The 20,375-nt window shown below is 54.8% G+C and overlaps 1 protein-coding gene across 1 annotated transcript in view; it reads left to right on the top strand.

Moving 5' to 3' along the window:
- ELK3 (ETS transcription factor ELK3) overlaps positions 1-20,375 on the top strand; it is a 78,401-nt gene that overhangs the window by 41,411 nt on the left and 16,615 nt on the right. Inside the window, exon 3 of the mRNA XM_056119856.1 lies at positions 14,267-15,049. Coding sequence (XP_055975831.1) covers positions 14,267-15,049 — 783 coding nt within the window. The remainder of the gene's footprint in view (positions 1-14,266; positions 15,050-20,375) is intronic.

A 20,375-nucleotide genomic window follows, 5' to 3' on the forward strand; every position in this document is an offset into this window, starting at 1 on the left:
GGCAGGAGTACCTCCAGCCACTGACGTCACGCGGTGGCCGAGCGCCTGCCTCCCCCCCTGGCTTCCCAGCACGGCTTCCCTATTTTGGGGCTCCTGGCTGTAGGCACACCGAACGGCTGTGTAGACAGCATGACAAAACCCCTAGCGTGTACATCACACCACCCACCACCCACCCGCCGGGCCAGCTGCTCCCGCCTGCAGCCTGCTCCCCGCTTCCCACCCCAGCCCTGTGGCAGGAGGAGGATGGGGGAGGCGCGAGAGCTGTCGAGCCTCAGAGCCTCTGAACCTCCATCTAGCCCCAGTTCCTTGCACTGACTTGTTTTCCAGCACCACAAATGCCTGTTCATCACGGTGTCTTTTGGGTGCCTTGTGGGGGGAGTTCGAGAGGGTGAGCTGGATCCCAGGGCAGCAGGTGGGGCTGGCCACTTCCCCCCCCTTCCCCCCCCCACCCCCGTGACCCCGAGCCTGGGCTGTGAGGTGGGAGGACCGTCTGCCCCCAGGCGCTGGGCCCAGGCTGCTGGTCACTCCCAGGGGGGCAGAGCCCGGACCTGTGTATGTGGGCCAAAGGGACAAGGGGCTGTGCATGTCCCTCTCGTCCCCCTAGTAGAGCCTCCTTTGCTGGGCTCCCCACTCCCAAGGAAGACTCCAGACTCTCTTCCAATCTGTTCCCAGCCCACCTGCCCCCGCCGGCCACACCCCCTCGCTCCCGCCTCTGTCCCCTGGGACTGGCCTTTGTGCTTCGATCCTCCTCAGGACACTGCCTCAAGGACACTGGCCTGGGTGATGCTTCTGAGCCAACTGCTCTGCTCTGGCCAGGACTGGCACTCCTCGGTCTCTGCAGTGGGGCCCAGTGGGGCCCAGTGGACCGAATGGAGGCGGGATGGGGGAACCCCAGAGGCAGCCTTGCTCCTCCTGTTACTGTTGACAGCAAAAATGGAGGGAGGGAACCACAAGCCCGCAAAGTGTCTTCTCCAGCCAGCTCTGATGTGGCTGGCCGGGCAGGAGTAGGACTGTCCACTTGGCCTCCTGCCTCCCCTTTCTGGAACCCTCTGCCGCCTCAGATAGTCCCTGTCCACAGACTCCCCTCCAGCAGGGAGAGCCGGGGGCAGGCTAGGGAGGACTTTTCCCTGGCCTTTGGCTAACATTTCGGAGGCCTGGAGTGAGAAATAGACTCCCGCGTGCAAGTCGAGCCAGCCAGGGCCCCCCCGACTTGGTGGCAACGGAAGCCACAGTCCCCCCTCCCCCCGCCACCCTCACCACCGGGTGGCTGAGGATGCCCAAGGATCCAGCCTGTGCCTCACCTGGAGCCCTTCGCCTTCACCTGCTGGCCGGGGAGAGGCGGAGCTCACTGCCTGCCACGGAGCCGTGCCAGAGAGTAAGGAAATCACAGCCCACGGGGAAGCCCGCGCCGGAGCCCGTCACTGGCCGCGCTCTTTACTCTCTGGGCTGACTGGGGCCGGAGCCGCGCTCGGGGTTCAGGTGTACAGGTCTAGAGCGTCAGGGCGGTGGGCTGCACTGCTGGCTGGACTTGAGGAAGGGGGAAATGTGGCCCGTGCTGCCGTGACTAGGAGCCACAAGCTCAGCTGCTCAAAGGGACAGGAGTGTCCTTGGGAGGATGCCCAAAGCCTGAATCAGGGAGCCGCAGAGCCCCCCTCCCCTCCTGGCCTGCGCAGGCTCCTGTGTCACTGGTGTCCCCTGGCTTGCACCTGCGTTGCTCCAGTCTCTGCCTGTCTTCTCAGGGGTTCCTTCCCGGTGCGTTTCTACCTCATCCTGTCTCCTCATCCCTGTTTCCTCCCTTCTCTCCTCCCTCCGCCTCCCCCCAGTCTCCCTCTTCTGCTTTATTCCTTCTCTTCTGCTCCTCATTCTTCCCTTCTTCTCCTCCCTCTCCCTCCTGCTTCCTCCCCCCTCCTTTCTTCTTTTCTTTTGGGGGCATGATGGTGGTGGTGTTGGGGCCACACCCAGAAGTACCCAGGACTTACCTGGTATTCAGGGCTCTGTGCTCGGGGATCTCTCGGGGTGGTGCCTGGGATGGCAAGGGGCTTGGCCGCATGCAAGGCAAACGACTTGACCCCCTGTTCTTGTGGGTGACTCCCCAGAGTGTGCAGTAACCACCCCTGGGGCCAGCTGGCCAGCTGGACCGTCTGCTTCAGGGCTTGGTCTGACTGTGTGGTGTCGCATCGACTGCAGGGCCACCCCCAGTGCTCGAGGAAGAACCCGACAGCCCCGGGGATTGAACCCAGGATGCTGCTCTTGCTCTTGCCCCAGGGCCGTCTCCCACTGATTCTGGCATCTGTGTCTCCATAGCCGCGATTTGGGACTTATGTGAAGACCCCAGTTCCCTATTAGTCTGCCTTTTAAGTTTCGGGTGGGGCAGGGGTATGAGTGTGTGTGTGCACACGCGCAGGTGTATGGGGTGTGTGTGTGGGGGTGTGTGTGTGTGTGGTGTGTGTGTGTGTGTGTGTGTGTGTGTGTGTGTGTGTGTGTATGCGCGCTCGCATGTGTGCACAGCATTCAACTCCCCACCAAGGGCAGAAACTGCTGCTGGGAGAAGCAGCCTGTAGGGGCTCAGGGAACCTTCTTAGCAGCCCCCACAGCAGAGGTTGCAGGGATGCTAGGAGTCCTCAGAGCACCCTTAGCAATTCCTGGCCCTCATGGCAGAGTTATGGGAGGGATCCCACAGGCTGGACTCTTTTCCTTCTCTGGGCCTTCCTGGGAGACTGTCCCCAGTCGCGCCTGCTGTGAGGATGCTTAGACTGAGGGAGCTAGGAGGCGAGTGCTTTTTCGCACTCGGGCGAGAGAGAGGATGGTCAGGCTGTGTCTGGAACGAGAGTGAGCCCCGCTGGGGTCTGGGCCAGAACCATCCAGAAAGGGTGGGCTGGGAAGCCAACGACTTGGCGAGTTGAGCCTGGTCCTCATTGAAAAGGTCTCTGGTCCTTAGGACACTCACGGGGGATAGTGCCAGGACCTGGGGAGCCCGTGAAGCGAGGCCCCATGTGAGGAACTCAGGTGACCCAAGGGAGGAGATGAACTGAGTGACCTAAACCAGTATGCGGGGGTGTCGGAGAGATAGTCCCGCGGGTAGGGTGTGTGCCTTGCATACTGCTTGCTGACCTGGGTTCGATCCCTGGAACCATGTATGTTCTCCTCAGCCCGCCAGGAGTGATCCCTAAGCACAGAGCCAGGAGATAGCTCTGAGCACCTCCAGGTGTGGCCAAACAGCAAAGCAAAACAAAGCAAAACAAAACAAAGCAAAAGGATGTCCGGCCGGTTAGATCACTGTTTGCTAAGTATAGTTCTATGGGGAGCATTGAATTGAAAGAGTGGAATGCTGGCTTAGCTGAAATCAAATAACAAACCCAGAGGCAGAGAGTGTGCTCTGCATGCAGGAGTCTGGGTTCGGGCCCTGGTACCCAGTGGTCTTCCAAGCACTGCCAAGATTGGTCCTTGTGCACAGAGCTGGAAGTAGACCCCAGATTTCTACAATGCAGAAAAATATGGTAATTTATGACATGACAGAGAGCGGGAATTCAGGTAATTGCCTTTCATGCAGCTGATGCTGATTTGATTCTTGGCCCTCTGAGCACTGCTGGCGCATTTCGAGAAGCCAAAGTATAATAATAATAATAATGATAGTAAATATTTTTTAAGAATTACCTCAGGAGACCCTTTTGTTCCCCCTGAGAGGAAAGCCAGCTGGGGGTTGCGGAAGTGCTGCCCCTAAGTACCTGAAGTCTGGGGAAAAAGCTGGAACCGAACCCCCACTTCCTTCCCCACAAGGCCTGAGGTGGTCACCAGCCTCTGCCTGCGTGCATTGTAGACCAACAACTCAGTCTGGAGGGGTCACCCACTCCTCCCACAGGCCCACACTCAGCATGGCTGCCGCCTCCAGGCCTGGCCTGCACGGTCAGCCAGGCCCTCATCTTATGGACATGGATGGGCTTCCGAAGTGCTGAGTGCCGTGGTGGGCTCTGAGGGTGTCCCAGCTCAGTCAGAGCAGGCAGGTCCCGCACGGAGCAGGCAGGAGCAGCAGTATTTTTAGGGAAGAGCCCTTAGGTGTGCCCAGCATGGTGTACAGGACCGAGGCAGGCTTTGTGTGGCGTCCCCACCATGGCACGGTCCTGCAGAAACCTCCAGGTGTGTCCCCCACACCCGAACCGAACCTAAACAGAACAGGCCCCGGAAGCCAGGTCTCCCGCCCCAGAGCTGGGAATAGCTGAGCAGGGGCTAGTCTCCTCTCAGCGCCAGGCAGCAGACCCTGGGCACACCCCCTTAACCCTGTGCTCCCTGGGAATGCAAGCACCCCCTCCCCCCTCAGTGACAAATGAGTGGGTGGAGCAGCAGCCCCTGACAGACATGGCAGCTGCTAGCTGGGAGGGGCGCCTCCCCCGGGGAGTGACGGCTTCCCTCAGGCATGGCTCAGGACAGACCTTACTAGCTGTGTGAACTGTGCCGGGCAGCTGCTTTTTTTGGGGGGACCACACCCGGCAATGTTCAGGGCTTACTACCGGTCAGGGGTCACTCCTGACAGACTCCCAGGATCATATGTGGTGCTGGGGATTGAACTCGGGATGGCTACATGCAAGACAAGCACTCTACCCACTGTTCTATCACTCTAGCACCCCCCCCATCTTATTTTTATTTATATAAAAAAATAAAAATATATGCTCCTGGAAGGGAGCATAAAATGAGACCCCCATTAACCATGCCACCAGACTCTTCACCAGGCTGTTTTCACTTGGGGCACCACAGAGTGGGGTGGTGAGAACCCTCCCTACCTCCAGCCCCCCGGCAGCAGACTTCTACTGCCCAACTGCTACCATGCTCCAGGCTGCTTTCCACACGCTCAGGCCGAGCCTCACATATGAGTGAACATATTCCTGGACCACACGTCCGCAAAAGCTGCATCATAAGACACATTCATAAGATACTCCCTACCCATTTTCCATAATCACCACACCATATTTGATGGGGTTCAGATAGTAAGCAACAAATCATAGAGGGAAATATTATATATATATATATATATATATATCTTGGAGAGAGCCCAGCAAGCTAAGCTACTGAGAATATCCCTCCCGCACGGCAGAGCCTGGCAAGCTACCCATGGCATATTCGATATGCCAAAAACAGTAAAAATAACGGGTCTCATTCTCCTGACCCTGAAAGAGCCTTCAATACGGCAGTGTTGGGAAAGACGAGTAAGAAGAGGCTGCTAAAATCTCAGGGCTGGGACGAATGGAGACGTTACTGGTGCCTGCTCGAGTAAATCAATGAACAAAGGGATGACAGTGATATAGTGATGAAAAAAACAAATTTTTTTGGTTTGTTTTGGGGTCCACATGCAGCAGTGCTTAGGGCTTAGTCCTGCTCAGTAGTCACTCCTGGCAATGTATAGGGATCCTATATGGTGCTGGGGATCAAACCGGGTCAGCAGCATGCAAGGCAAACACCCTAACCCAGGGCAGTGGGGGAGGGGTGTATGTGGTGCTCAGGGATCACTCTTGGCTGTGCTCAGGGACCAGATGTGGTGCTGAGGATAGAACCTAGGTTGATGTGTGCAGGCAGGCAAGCGCCCTACCTGCTGTGCCATCGCTGCAGCTCAGACCTTTCTTTTATTGAATACATAGAGTTACTGAGATTATGATGTCATCCTATGTTTGCTGCATTTACCGCTTCGTGTGGAAAATTTTAAATGAACAATATTTTGGTCTTTTAGTTTCAACCGCTGGTTTGCGGACTGGTGCCAGTTCACAGAAATTTTCTGCCGTCCTGCAGAAATCATTGCTGCGCAGGAGAGAATTCAGAGAATTCAGGGGGCTGGAGACAGACATTGCTTGGAGGAGGCCTGGGTTCCATCCCAGCACTCTGTGGCCCTGCACATAGCCTGGAGGTCCCTGAAGTACACAGCGAGGTGTAGCCCCTGAGCACCACCGAGTGTGGGCCCCCAAATAAAAGGAAAAGTCATTGCCACTGGAACATAGTCGGCTTGAGGCAAACGGTGGTACAGTTATCAAGGCTGATGTATAAATTATTATTGTCACCGTGGTTTGTTTCTGCCTGAGTGGCTCATAAAATAATCCGCTTTCCCCTGGTACATACGTGGAAATAGGTTGAAAATTGAAGTTCTGAAATAGCTTGATGGTGTTCCATTGTTTGCTCTCCCTGGGGGCCTCCCTCATGCCAGCGGGCTAGGAAATTAGATGTGGCCTCTCTGCCAGCGATACCCATGCCTGCTCTAAGAGGGTCCCCGTGCCTGGCCAGGCCATGCTTGTATGCACACAGCCTGTCAGCCCCCAAATGCCGGCTTCTGTCCCATGACGCTCTGCCTATGGTTCCTTTGGACAGGGTGTCTTTGACCGCTGCCTGTCCCAAAGCAACACCGGCTGAGTTCCCAGTGCTTAGGTCTCAGTGCCTGTCCCTCTACCTGGGGGCCGCAGCCTCATGGCCCTCCCTGGAGCCCGAGCCCAGACACCATGAAAGCCAGTTGTCCCCTCCTGTCTGGGCAGTGGTGCTCTGCCATGTGGACACTGCTCTCCAGGCAGTGTTTAGTGGGACCCTGGGGTTTTGTGGCTGCTGCCCCCAGGAATTAAGTGGCACGTGTGAGGTTTTCTGGGGTGCTGGCCACAGCACGCGTGGGAAGCCTATATCTATTGTCTGGACCCACCTAAATAAAGCATCATGCTCAGCCCTGTGTTGGAGGTGTGTAAGCCACATGTGAATCTGTCTGCCTGTGGTGCAGAACTGTGGCTGAAGCATGGCGCGGGGGTGGGGTGGGCGGGTCAGGTGCACAGGTAGGGAGCGTGCTCAGCTTTCAGCAGGTTCCATTGGCCTGTTTGCTGGTCATTGGGGCTGATGGTCGGTGCTTATAAGGGCTGCACTCACCTATAGATGAGGAAACGGAGCCCCCCCCCACCCCCCCCCGTGAGAGGTGGCTTCACCTGAATTCAGGCAGTGCCTACGACTCTTGGGGCCCAGTGGTGGCCCTTACCACAGGCTCCCGCAGGTGTTCCAGAGGGTCGTTCAGTGCTGTGGGTCGGCGCTGCTGTTCCTGGGTTACAATAAGGCTGTTTATAAGCAAGAACCTCCCACGCAGCAGCCTCCCGTGTAGCAAGCTGCACGCGCCCCCCCTACCCACCCCCCACCCGTGCTCTCAGCTTGAGGACAGGCTAGGGAAATTGCAGAGCTGGGGGCAGTTACTGAAAACCCTTCCCCGGAGGCTGCTCAGGGAGCCAGAAGCCTGCCGAGGTGGGTCCCGAGGAGAAAGGAGCACAGGGAAGCCCATCACATGACCTGGTGTCAAAATTGGGGTGCTGGGTTTGCAGAAATAACTCAGTGGGCTGGTGCACAGACTTTGCCTGCAGTAGCCTGGTTCAGTTCCTGGCCGTACGGTTCCCCAGGCACCACCGGGACCAGGACCCCTTCCCCCACTCCACCTCCACTCCCTGCCCAGTTGGAGTAGATCTCTGAGCACTGGTCAGGAAGTTATGAGAAAAAGATAAGGAGGTACAAGACCAGATCTCACACAAACAGTAGATGTTTGCAGACCAGTGAAGGGTTAAGTGAAATGGCCTTTTCATTTCTGGGGCCACACTGCATCTGTGCTTGGGGTCTCTTGAGATACCCTGCACCAGAGACCACCAGAGGTGGGGGTTGAAAGACTTTGTCTGTGACCTCCAGGATCTGCCTGGGGGTTTTCAGTGTCAAGGCTCAGGGCCAGGGTGCCAGAGAGATAGCATAGTGGGTAGGGTGCTTGCTTTCGATCCCTGGCACCTTATAAGGTTTCCTGTGCACCACCAGAAGTGATTCCTGAGTTCATAGTTGGAATTAACTCCTGAACATCTCTCGGCTATGGCCCCAAAACAAAATTAAACAAAACAATCAAAGGTCAGGGGCAGGGAGAAAGCTGGGGAGCTTTGCATTGGGGTGTTCTGGCTTCATCCCAGCACCACGTGGTCTGCCCTGAGTGTTGCTGCCACCCAAACCAGAATTACTAATAATCGTCGTTAAAATGCCAGCCCCGAAGCCCAAGGTGTACACAAATGGTCACCTACCCTGCCAGACTCTTAGCCTCTGGCATGTTCCTGTCTCTTGGAGTGCCTGGTTCCTGCAGGGAACCCATTTTCTCTTGCTAGTTATCTATCCAGTCTCAACAGAGTTACTGTAACCCCAGAGTAGCATCAGAGTCAAGGGGTAAATTCAATTGCATAAGCATTTCTTTTCCCTCACAGGAAGTCATTTGGAAAAGCAAGCACAGAGGCCAGAGGGATGACTCGAAGACTTTGGCCCCAGTTCCTTTGACCTGTGCAAGACCCCCAGTTCCATCCTCAGCCCCGCATGGTGGTCCGGGTGCTGCCATGGTGTCCTGGTCGCCACCAGCCCATCTGGGCCAGCCCACTGACCACTAGGCTTCCTCAGAGCTGATAAATTCCGGAACTGGTTTCAGCCTCCTGGAAAGAGGAACCGCAAGAGCGAACTGCGCTGGTTTGGTGTGCAGTGTGTGGGCCTTGGCCGAGACTTTTTTTTTTTTTTTGCTTTTTGGTTCACCCCTGGCAATGCACAGTGGTTACTCTTGGCTCTGTACTCAGGAATTACCCCTGGCAGTGCTCAGGGGACCATATGGGATGCTGGGAATCGAACCCGGGTTGGCCGCATGCAAGGCAAATGCCCTACCCACTATGCTATTGCTCCAGCCCCTTGGCCGAGACTGTTGTCACCTTGACTCGTGTCCAGGCTATTCGCGGCCAGCTCTTCCTGGGGAAGGGGGGGGTCACATCAGTGTTGTGCACTGTCAGCTCACACAGTTTGTGTGTGGGGGGGGGGGTTTCTGTCACAGGGCCGCAGGGTGTAGAGATGGAAGACTTACCCCATATTCTCTCTCAAAACTGCTCAGGGGGAGCATAATGAGCTGTCTCCCCGCAGGACTGAGTTCTCGGTCACACACTTTCTCTGTATTGGGGGGCAGGGCAGAAACACACCCACAGACCCCCGACTTTCAGGTCTACCGACAGCTTTGCAAGACCACAGACTGCGTATTTCATGGGAAATTTCAGAGCCAGAGGCTGGTCCCTTGTGGGAGGGGATCAGTTGGCAGCCGCCGTGCCTCAGACCACGGCCGAGCGGCCCTTAGCTCAGCTGGACACTGACCCACATGTGTCTGTCCCTGTTACCAGGCAACAGTGAGCAACAAATACTTGTGTGTCTGGGAGGAAGGGGCAAAACCCAGACTTATTTTTCTCAGTGTCTTCACCACTTTTCCTAAGAACCAGGTCCCATTGCTCTTGTGCCCCCCCCCCCCCCCCGCTGTTTCATTGACTTACTTCATGTGTCCACTGTCATGAGGACCAGGTGGTCTTCTGGAGTCAGCTGCCTCAGGACTAGCTCAGCCCTGTGGGTCATTTCCCTGGAGCCCTTGATTTGCCCGTCTCTGTAGTGCGGCCGGTAGCCCCTTTCTCTCCCTCACAGGACTCATGAGCTCCAGGTAGCCGGGCTGCTAATCCAGTGACTGGTACATCACGTTCTCAGCCGGTTCTCAGCTCTTCTCACTCCCCTGCTCCATGTTTACAGAGCAACCTTCAAATATGCGCATATGTTTGATCACTGTATAACTGAAGCCCAAGCACAAAAAGTTTGTGAGTCTACAACTGTACCTCATGGTGTTTCACTAATAAAAATTATTTTTAAAATGTGCATATTCCGGTCAGAGAGCTGAGGTTCCCTTCCTGGAACCACCTCATTCTCTGAGCACTGCTGGGTGTGACTCCAAGACCATAAAAGGAGGGAGAGGGACAGGAACGGGGACAGGGACAGGGCTTAGGGATGAGAGACTCTTTCCGTGTTCTTAGAGACAGGCTGGAGGGAAAGTGGGGGGTGATGGGAGGGAAACTGAGGACACTGGTGCTGGGAAATGTATTCTGGTGAAGGGATGGGTACTGAACACTATAACTGAAGCCTAGTCATGAACAGTTTTGTTGGGGTCTATCTCACAGTGATTCAAAAAAAAAAATCTTGAAAAAAAACCCCATAAAACAAAGTGAGTAAATCAGAGGTTCTCTAGGTGCCTACATGGCTCTGCTCGCGATGGGGTTGTGTGTCTGGCTGAGTTCAGTGTCCCGGCAATGGCGCATTTTCACATCCAGAGTTGAGTTGAGCAGGCATTGGACCAGTGAGCATCCATCCAGGGACCTGTGTCTCCATCAGAACCTATCCAGTTTTCCCCATTCCTTGGTTCTAGTTGGGCCGTGGGGAAACCTTCCCTGAAACTAGTTAGAAAAGATAGATCCTGAATCATCTCCTCTGTTACGCAGAATCTATCAAAAGTCAAACTTGTAAAACAGAGTAGATCAAAGGCTACCAGAGCCTTTAGCGTAGGGGAAAAGGGTCAAAATTGGCCAAAGGGTTCCAGCTTCAGGGATAGAAGAGATTCCAGAGGTTCGGGTGAGTGCATTGTATGTGCTACCCTAGGCCCATTCCTGGCCTAACCACATGGCCCCTGAGCACTGCTGGGATGGACCAGAATCCCGGCACTAGATGCTCTGCATCCTTGTTCCTTGCCCTGAATTACAGCCCCAGTGGCCAGGAATCACAGCTGCGGCTCCCAGACCCCCCGGGAACCTGTTTGGGACATAGCCAACACTGGGGTATCCTTGTGCCTCAAACCAAGCACAAAACTAAACTGAGCAACAGATTCCCATGATGAGATGACTCAGTTCTGGCATCCGAGGCCCAGGGCGCTGGCTCCCCGAGCACCCGCTGTTCGGGCGCGGTGTGTGGGCCTTGGCTGAGACTAGCACCACCACGGCCAGTGTCCGGGCTGCTCGCGGCCAGCTCTTCCTCGGGGGTCACATCTGCTGTTGTGCACCCTCCGCTCACGCGGTGTGGGGGGTTGTTTCTGTCACAGGGCTGCGGGGGTAGGGATGGGAGACTTTTCCCCATGATCTCTCTTACAGCTGTTCAGTAGAAGCATAATTTGCACACCATGGATGTCACCCATTTAAGGGGTGTGGCTCCCCGGCTTTAAGGCTTTTATAGAAATATTTTCACCGTTTCTCTTTCTTCCTCCCCAATCCCTTGCCTCTGAACTATCTCCCCTCAATTTTTGAGCCCCTAGGAAATGCCTAATCTGTCGTTTTCTCTAGAATATTCTGGATATTTCTCATACATGAGTGAATCAGGAGCTCGTGACCCCGGGTACGTGGCTGTGTGCTGTGTCTCCGTGGCACGTGGCTCCTCTGTCCCTGGGTACTGTTCTAGGGCAGGTACTGTTCTCTGCCCAGCTTCATGAGTCTGCGAGTATGTGTGTTCCTCATGCTTTGGAGATGTCAGAGCTTAGCTATTAGCTATCTATGCACAATTGTTCTCAGTTTCCCACTTGTTTGGGGTGGCGGTGGGGGTTGCTTAGGGCACCTGGACACCTTTCTGGTGATTGTCAGCCGCCTGGTCCCACAGTTCCAGGGGACCACCAGGGCTACGCTCAGCAGTGCCCAAGAATGCCCAAGACTACACTCGATTGATGTTGGGAGAGGGCAGGTGGCACCAGGAATTGACTGGTGTGCCCACTCCCTCCCTGTACCATCTCCCCACTCCACCAGCTTCTTTTTTGAGGGGGGTTTCCAGCAGCTCTGAGGAGGCTCCCCCGACCTTTCCCGTATAAGGCATAACTCTAAACCTGGAGTCACCATCTCAGCTTGAGTTCCAGCTTATTTTTTGTTTGTTTTTGAGGATAAAAAGGCATTTTTATTTATTGATTTTTAATTAGTCATCACCAGTTTATTTTTTTTTTCGGGAGGGGGGGCAGTCACACCCAACAATGCTCAGGGGTTATTCCTGGCTCTGCACTCAGGAATTATTCTTGGCAGTGCTCAGGGGAACCATATGGGATGCTGAATTGAACCCTCTCAGCCACAAGCAAGGCAAATGCGCTATCTGCTGTACTGTTGCTCCAGCCCCTGGCATTTTAATTTTTATCTCAGCCCCACCCAGGTCATTCTCGGGATTGCTTAGATGAGGAATCCCTGCCCAGCCATTACGTTCTGGATACACATCATAGCACAAAAGATCACTTTTATTTTTGTCCTCCTTCAAACAGTTTCTTAACCTATCAGTATAGTGATGCAGACCACACAGTTTCTTTTTTCTCTCCTTTTCCTCTGTGTCATTATTTAAGCGTTAATAATTCACATTATTTAAGCGTTATAATTCACGGCTTGAGTGTTCAAACTGAGGGCCAAATAAAGTGTTCCCTAGCAATGAAAGTACTACGAGTGAAAAAAATTAAAATACCTTTGGAATTTAGCAGAGGATCCCCCCACCCCCCACCTCCCACCCCAGCCAAGCAAGTTGCTTTGTATAGGACCCAGCTCTGGGACTGGGGTGTCCCGGGCCAGACACCCTTTCCAGCCAGGAGCCGATTCCATCCCAGGTTGCCCTTCGCCCCACAGCAGGGTGGATCTTGGCAGAGATGCAGCCAGTGGGGCCCAGGCTGAGCTTCCTAGCTTGTCCTGATGCTTTGCAAGTGGTTGCTGCTTTGCTGTTGTTCAGTGTGAGAACGAGGCGGGTGGAGGAGCAGTGGGTGAAGTTGTACTGAGTATGCCAGGCTGGGAGCATGCCCTGTGCCACTGCAGAGCACTGTTGGCCATGGTTAGCGTGGCTGGGATTTCCTGTGCTCATTGGGGACCTGGTGGGTCCCTCTCCTAGTTGCCTCCCCTAAGGATTCCCCCTCCTTGATAATCTCCGCAATGTGGTAAACGTGCTCTTCCCTCCTGACGCCTAAGTGATTCCATCCATGGGATGGTGATCTGGGGAAGGAGGGAAAGGACGTGTCTGCAGGCTACAGCCATGCAGCAAGAGAGGGAAGGCAAATGCGATTCTCAGCCAAACTCTGATCGCATGAGGAGCGCCCGCCTTTAGTGAAATTTCAGCTCTTGTATTTGAAAGTTGCTAACAGTGTGGGTCTTAAAGGTTCTTACTACCTGGGGAAGGTCCACTGTTGACAGTGTTGAGATGGATGAAAACCTGCCTTATCCTGACCACCATTGTGCCATAGAGAAAGCCAAGGATGATGACATGTCTGAAATCAATGGGAAATGTCAGGGAGAGCTCAGTGAAGACAGTATTTTATATACTTTCATTCTCTCTTGCCACGTCTGTGAGGACAAAAACTTCGGCTTTAAAATTTCATCTTGATGGTCCTTGGCAGATTGTAGCTCTTCCTGGAGATCGCTTATGTCCCAAGAAAGGTTGATGCCTGGCATCCTGTAGTAAAGATCCGACACAACCTCTAGGTCAGGGTAGGCGCCCACTGGCAGCTGTTTCTGAAGCCCTTCTCCCCACCGCTCCATGATTTGGGGAAGGGCAAGATTTAGGTGCAGCAGTTTCTAATGAGCCACACTGGTCTTTCTCTCTAGGATGATGCTATCTGCTTTAAAGAGACCATTTTTGGTCTCCCCATGCTCCCCACAAGCATTTGATAGCACCATGGATCATGAATCCCTCAAGGAAGAAACCTCAAGGATGGTGCAGGCTGCCATATAACATAAAGCCCTTTCTCCCAAAGAGCTGTGACAACTTGCTGCAATAATGTTTGCTTTTCATCTCATCTTACTGCTGGGAGACCAGAAGCAAACCCTACTGTCTGGATGCTGTCAAGATCCCAATAGGCAGTTTTTGTTTTTGTTTTTTTCCCGCCAGAGGTTTTCTTGGCAAAAATTTAAAAAGGTGGAGACGTGGCAATATGACTGAACAAGACACCATGGCCTTTGGTGGTAGTCATTTAGAGTTTCTGTCGTGCTTCTCAGCTTCCCAGAGTACATTCCCATTTCACTGAACTCACACAGGTCCCAGGGGCAGGTAAGGCCACGTGGTATCCCGGTTAAGGAATCGAGGTTGCCACCGCTTACCTGCCAAGTGGCCACCTGGGCTAAGTGCTCTAAGCCTCTCTTCTTGAGTTTTGCACCTGGGAGCAATGCTGCTTCCTCTTAGGATTGCTGTGAAGCTGACAGGCAGCAATGCATGAACAATGCCCGCAATAGGGTGAGCAGAGCACTTACTGACAGCCGTTTGGATACGATTAGGTTTCAAAAGCCTCACTTTGCAGATGGAGAAGCGGAGAAAGGCACCCACTCTGCCAAAGATCACACCGTGGAATGCCATTCTGATTCTCCTGCACATGTCCTCTGTCCCCTGGCCCTGAGCCGAGATGTGTCCATCAGACGTGGTGCACTCACCTTTTCCTTCCCCCCCTTTCCCCTCCCTCCTTTTGTTTTCTCAGAACATCATCAAGAAGGTGATTGGGCAGAAGTTCGTGTACAAGTTCGTCTCCTTCCCGGAGATCCTGAAAATGGACCCCCACTCGGTGGAGCTCAGCCGCGAGGGCCTCTTGCTGCAGGACAGCGACTGCAAGGTGTCCCCCGAGGCCCGCGATGTGCACCGGCACGGCTTGTCCGCCCTCAAGAGCGCCAGCCGCAACGAGTACATCCACTCGGGGCTCTACTCGTCCTTCACCATCAACTCCCTGCAGAACCCGCCCGAGCCCTTCAAGGCCATCAAGACGGAGAAGCTGGAGGAGCAGCCCGAGGACGGGCCCCCCGTGGAGGAAGTCAGGACTGTCATTAGGTTTGTGACCAATAAAACCGACAAGCACACCAGCAGGCCCGTGGTGTCCCTGCCCTCCACCTCGGAGGCCTTCCTGGCCTCGTCCGTCTCGGCCAAGATCTCCTCGCTCATGTTGCCAAATGCCGCCAGCATCTCGTCCTCCACCTCGCCCGCGTCCTCGCGCTCCCCCTCCTTGTCCCCCCACTCGCCCCTCCCGCCCGAACACCGGAGCCTCTTCCTGGAGGCTGCCTGCCAGGACTCAGATTCCCTAGAGCCCTTGAACCTCTCCGCAGGCTCCAAGAGCAGGTCTCCATCTCTTCCCCCCAAGGCCAAAAAACCCAAAGGCTTGGAAATCTCGGCGCCCCCGCTGGTGCTCTCTGGCACCGACATTGGCTCCATCGCCCTTAACAGCCCGGCTCTGCCCTCTGGCTCCCTCACCCCGGCCTTCTTCACTGCCCAGGTAAGAGTCCTCCCTGGCGTCCGGCCGCGCCCAGGCAAGGTGGCACATGGGAAGGAGGAGCCACTTGGGGAGCTTCTGTCTTTCCAAAGTTAAGATCTTCGGGGTGGCATGTGTGAGGCTCTGGGTCCAGCCCCTGGCACTGCGCGTTCCTCACCCAGCAACACAGAGGGGGACTATTAACAAAACAAATGGGGAGGAGGCTCTGTGCCAGGGAGATGGGGTAAGGCACTTGTTTGGCATGCGACCAACTCCAGTTTGATCTCTGCCACCCCACACTGTTCCCTGAACCCTGAGTGCAGAGTCAGGAGTAAGCCCTGAGCACTACCCAGTGTCGCTCCCAGACACAGAGATTAGAAGGCAGGGGAGAGGCAGAGTGATGGCTTCAAGGGCTGGAGCTCTTGCTTTGCTGCGGGAGGCCCAGGCTCATCACTCCGGCAGGAGTGCCCAGCACAGAGACGGGACTAGCCCCTGGGCACCACTGGGTTTGGTCCTCACACAGTCAAACCATGCGGCCAAGAAAGTAACATGGCAGAAAAACAACCACTACTCAAAGGCAGCAGAGACTGAGAACCGGTCTTTAATGGGAAGAATACTTACCTGTAGGGGGCCTGCGGAAGGGGTAGGAGCAGAGGTGGGGGGAACACCGGGGCACGGCGCAGGGGAGCTGGCGGGCTGGGGCAGGGTGTTGCAATGGTTTTGCAAGAAACTGTGCTACTATGAATATTGCAAATCATGGTGCCTAAAAAAAAAAGAAAGAAAGAAAGAGGAAGTCACCACAGACCTGTGCCTGTGCCTGGAAGCTCCCGTGTGTGTGTGAAGGACAGTCACCTCCAACCCACAGGATCCATGGGAAAAAAGACTTGGACCCTGGGAGCAGGACAGGTGCCACTAGCCACTGCTGTGGTGAATGCAGGAATGCCTCCGGGGCAGCTGAGCAGGCAGGTGATGTTCTGGAAGGCAGCTGGGCTTCATGATGGTCCATCCCGTGGGCACTTGACAGCTAGTATGCCTCTCGTGTGCCAATATGAAGATGGATGCTAGGCTGGGGCAGGGGTTCGGGGATGGGGTGCACACACTGAGTCCCATCCCTGGCATTGCCCAGGCACTGGGCATGGACTCTGAGTCAGAGCAGGCCTAAGTAGCACCACCTCAGTGAACCCTCTGGCCCTGTTGGCCTCCTTCACTGGGGGTGGCCTCCGGGCCTCCTGAACACTGCTTGAGGCCAAGTCACCCCGGAATGGTGTCCATCGAGGCCACTGTGGGGAAGGTCGTCTGGAGGACACGAGAACTACAGCAACCCCCGGAAGTTGCCGCTGTGAGGAGACCCAGGTCCCACGGGGAGAGGAAGCCACGGAGCAGGGGTTTAGCAGAGTCAAGCCCCATGGGGTGAAGCCCTTTGCCTTTCAGGGTGCTTGGAGGTGCATTCCTTCTTCAGCTGGCATTTTAGGGCAGATGGGTGCATGGGGTGGGAGGGGGTTGCTTTGCCGCTAGATTCATAGGCTGCTGCTTGCTCAGCCACCAGGGCTGCTCCTGGCTCTGAGTCTAGGGGTCATTCCTGGTGGTGCTCAGGGGACCAGGAGGTGCCTGGGAGGGACTCTTGGACCCTTCTTCCCGGCCCTATTATGGGAGGGTGTGAGGTTGACGGAATTGAGCTAGGACAGCGAGCGACAGTCAGGAGCAACTGTTACCACCAGGCCCTGTGGCCCCTCCTAGAGATCCTTAACTGGTGGCTTCAGAGGAGATAAAATGGAGTGTGCCGTCACAATGTCTTGGTGTCCTGACAATAAAAAAATCCCCCCCACCCCCACCCCTGATCATGTATACGTAATGTAAGGGTTATTTCTTTATGTGCTGTAGCATTCCAAGACTTGCCCCCATCCTTTTCAGCTAGAAACAGGGAAGAAAGGAGGAGAGGATGGAGACGGTCTGGGCATGACCAGGTTACAGCTATGGCTGCAATTGCCCCAGGGGACCCGCTTCGGCCCTAGCTGGGCCCAGATGCAAAGTTAGAGGTATGACCTGATGAGCATGAAAAAGTGTCAGTGTTCTGCCGTTCTCACGGTGACACAGGGAGAGGTCCCCATGATGGAGCACTGCCCAGCTTGCATCTTCATTGTCAAGACACCATCCTGCTTTCGGTCCTCAGCACTGGGTGGCCCTGGGGTGGCACTGCTGTCCTGCCCCCAAACGAAGCACCAATTCAAAGAGTGTCATAGCATGCCTGTGGCGCTTGTCCAAAGTGCTGCCGAAATTGTCCTTATTCCTCCTAAGAAAGACGACTGACATAGGCAGACGGGACAGGACACCAGAGACCCTTACAGCACGTACGACAAGGTCCTGAGTGAGGAGACTGGAGAGGGCGACAGGCCAGCTGGGCCCCCAAAGGAGCACTGCAGCTGGAACCCAGCCACCGAGGTCATCTCGGATGCTGCTGGGAGCGCCAGGCTGTTATCTCTGAGGGCAGACGCTCCAGAAATGGAGATCGGAGGAGCCGAGACACAGGGCCCTCCTGGTTCCTGGCCAGGCGCCCTGGAAGCCGCGCTGGCGCCAGCTGGAACCAGCTCCCCGGCATCTGCGCCGCACGCCACCTGCCCCTCTCCCCCCTGTGGGCCTCTTCCGTTCCCACTGCCGCCTGGACTCCGAACCGTGTTCAGTGGGTCTGGAGTGTCAGAGCCTGGCCCAGGCATGGCGTCGCCAAGTGCGGTAGAACATGCTGGACGGCACTGGGGAGGGAGGATGCACGCCACCCCCCGGCCCCCATGCCGGCTGTCTCATCTGTTTGGACTTGGATTAGCGCTGGTTGCATCTCCATTTTTGCGGCACCTGCTGCCGGCTGTGACAGCTTGGAGGCAGAATCGTCAGGGGTGGGTGGGAGCTTGGACACCCTCCCATAGACACCCCTTGTGAGGAGTGGTCAGGGTCTCTGGCCACTTCGTCTGCTATTTCTTAAAAGAGGCCCATTTCACACTTAGTATGATTGCAGCAAGGAAGGTTTGCCTATTTTGGGGGGTGGGGGGTTGTCTGGACCACAGCACCTAGCAGTGCTCAGGACAAGCGCCTTACCTGCTATACTACCTTTCCAGCTTGAGTTGGCATTTTTTTTTAATAGGGTGGTGCTGGGGGCCATGTAGTACTGGCGGTCAGACTCAGGCCCTTGCCCCTGCCAGGTATGTGCTCTGCCAATTCGAACTGATACCCCAGCCCCAGAAAGATTGACATTTTCCTGCATTACACACTTGGGAGTCTTCCTCACTCACGTTGGCCTGCAGCTTCCTCCACGCTGCCCTCGGGGGCGGATGTCCAAGGAGATGTCTGCCCCGGAAGAAGTCACTGGCAGTTTGTAGCACACGGTGCTCCAGGTCAGGTGCCTAGTTTTTCTTTTATTATTATTATTTATTATTTTTTAATGAATCACCGTGAGATAAAGTTGGAGTTACAAATAGCACAGTGAGTAGGATGCTTGCCTTGCACAAAGCCAACCCGGGCCAACCCCGGTTCAATTTTTCCGCCCCTCTCGGAGAGCCCGGCAAGCTACCAAAGTATCGTGCCCACATGGCAAAGCCTGGCAAACTCCCCGTGACATATTTGATATGCCAAAAAACAGTAACGACAAGTCTCACAATGGAGACGTTACTGGGCCCGCTCGAGCAAATCAATGAACAATGGGAGGACAGTGCTATAGTGCCACGTTTCAGTCATACAATGATTGAGTGCCCACCTCTCCACCAGTGCCTGTTCTCCACCACCAATGTTCCCAGTATCTCTCCCACCCACCCCCCATTTCCTCTGCTCTCCTCCCCACTCCCGCCTCTGTGACAGGCACATTCCCTTTTACTCTCTCTTTCCTTTAGGGTGTTGTGGTCTGCAATGCAAGTATTGAATGGCCATCATGTTCAGTCTGTAGTCTACTTTTGGCACGCATCTCCCATCCCGAGCGGGCCTCAGGTGTCTAGTTTTGCCCAGCTCTGGACTGGCCAGCCAAAATGACCCTGGTGTGTCGTTTCCTTCTTCCTAACCCGGGGAGTCCGCTTCTCCCCATCTATCATCTCTGTTGAAACTTCATGGTTCCACCACCTCCACCCAGTTCTGGCCTTTCTGTCTTTGCTCTCCTCAGCCACTCTGTGTACCTACCCTGGGCCCACAACGGAAATTTCTATTTTGTTCCTCCCTCTCTTAGGACCAGCCCATTCAGTGCTTTCCCAGGCAATTCCATTCTTCCAAAGCCTGTAAATTGTTGGTTTTTATGTGAATCAGACTCAGGAGATTACAGAGAGGCTTCATCAACTTTTATTGGAAGATCTTTTTGTTTGTTTTGGGGCCACGCCCAGCAGTGCTTACTCCTGGCTCTGTTCTTGGGGATCACTTGGAGTTGGGATGGGGGAGCACATGTACTGCCAAGGATCGAACCCAGGGCAGCCATATACAAGGCAAGTGCCTTACCCATTGTGCTATCTCTTTGGCCCCCCTTTTTTTATTGGGAAAGGGGGTATTTTTTTCATTCCCAAGATGACATTGTCCTGGAAAGTTGGTGAGCCTCCCTTAGGGGAGGAAGATGAGGGATGCTAAGTCCTTTTCATCTGCTATTTCTTAAAGCCATGGTGACTTCCTGTACTCTCAGAACGCCAAATCTGATGATCCACAAAAAATGTCTGGTTGAGCAGCTCACGCATATCCTTTTTAGCCAGCCAGGTAACAAATCGTTGCCACTTGCTAATGAATTCATTTGGGAGATAATTGTGTGAAACACCTGCTGTTCCACCACCATCTCTGGGGACCCGGAGCTGGCGAACCACAGGCCCTGCTCTCAGGAAGGCCTCTGGGCCACGGGTTACTTCAAGCTGCGTGAGATCTGCCTGCAATCTTAAAGCCCGGCTGAGGAATTTCACTTGTTTTGTCAGGAAAGCAACAGCTGCTAGAGATAGGGGTCAAGAGAAACCTAAGTCCCTCTCAGAACTTACCAACAATCACTGAGCATTCTTTGTGGGAAAGGACGTGGGGGCATGTACAAGTGCCTATTTTTAGGACTTCACCATGACTACAGGGAGGTGACCACATGTGGTGGGAGTCACATACTGGGGCTGAAAAGCACCTTCCGAACGGAAACAGGAAGGTTCCTGGATTCCGTTCAGTAAACAGGAACTGAGCACCTGACTTGCACACATGGTGCTAGAACTCAGGACACAAACACAAATGAATGAGCTCGTCCGTCCCCGAGCGTCAGGAAGGCGGTTACTATAGTAGCCAGCAGCAGCACAGAAATATTTAGCCCACGGAAGGAGGCATTCGCTAAGCTGGGGAGGGGAAAGATGCTGATGGGGCTTCTGGA

Source organism: Sorex fumeus, unplaced genomic scaffold, assembly GCF_029834395.1.
Source record: "Sorex fumeus unplaced genomic scaffold, SorFum_2.1 ptg000003l, whole genome shotgun sequence".
In the NCBI taxonomy this organism is placed as follows: domain Eukaryota; kingdom Metazoa; phylum Chordata; class Mammalia; order Eulipotyphla; family Soricidae; genus Sorex; species Sorex fumeus.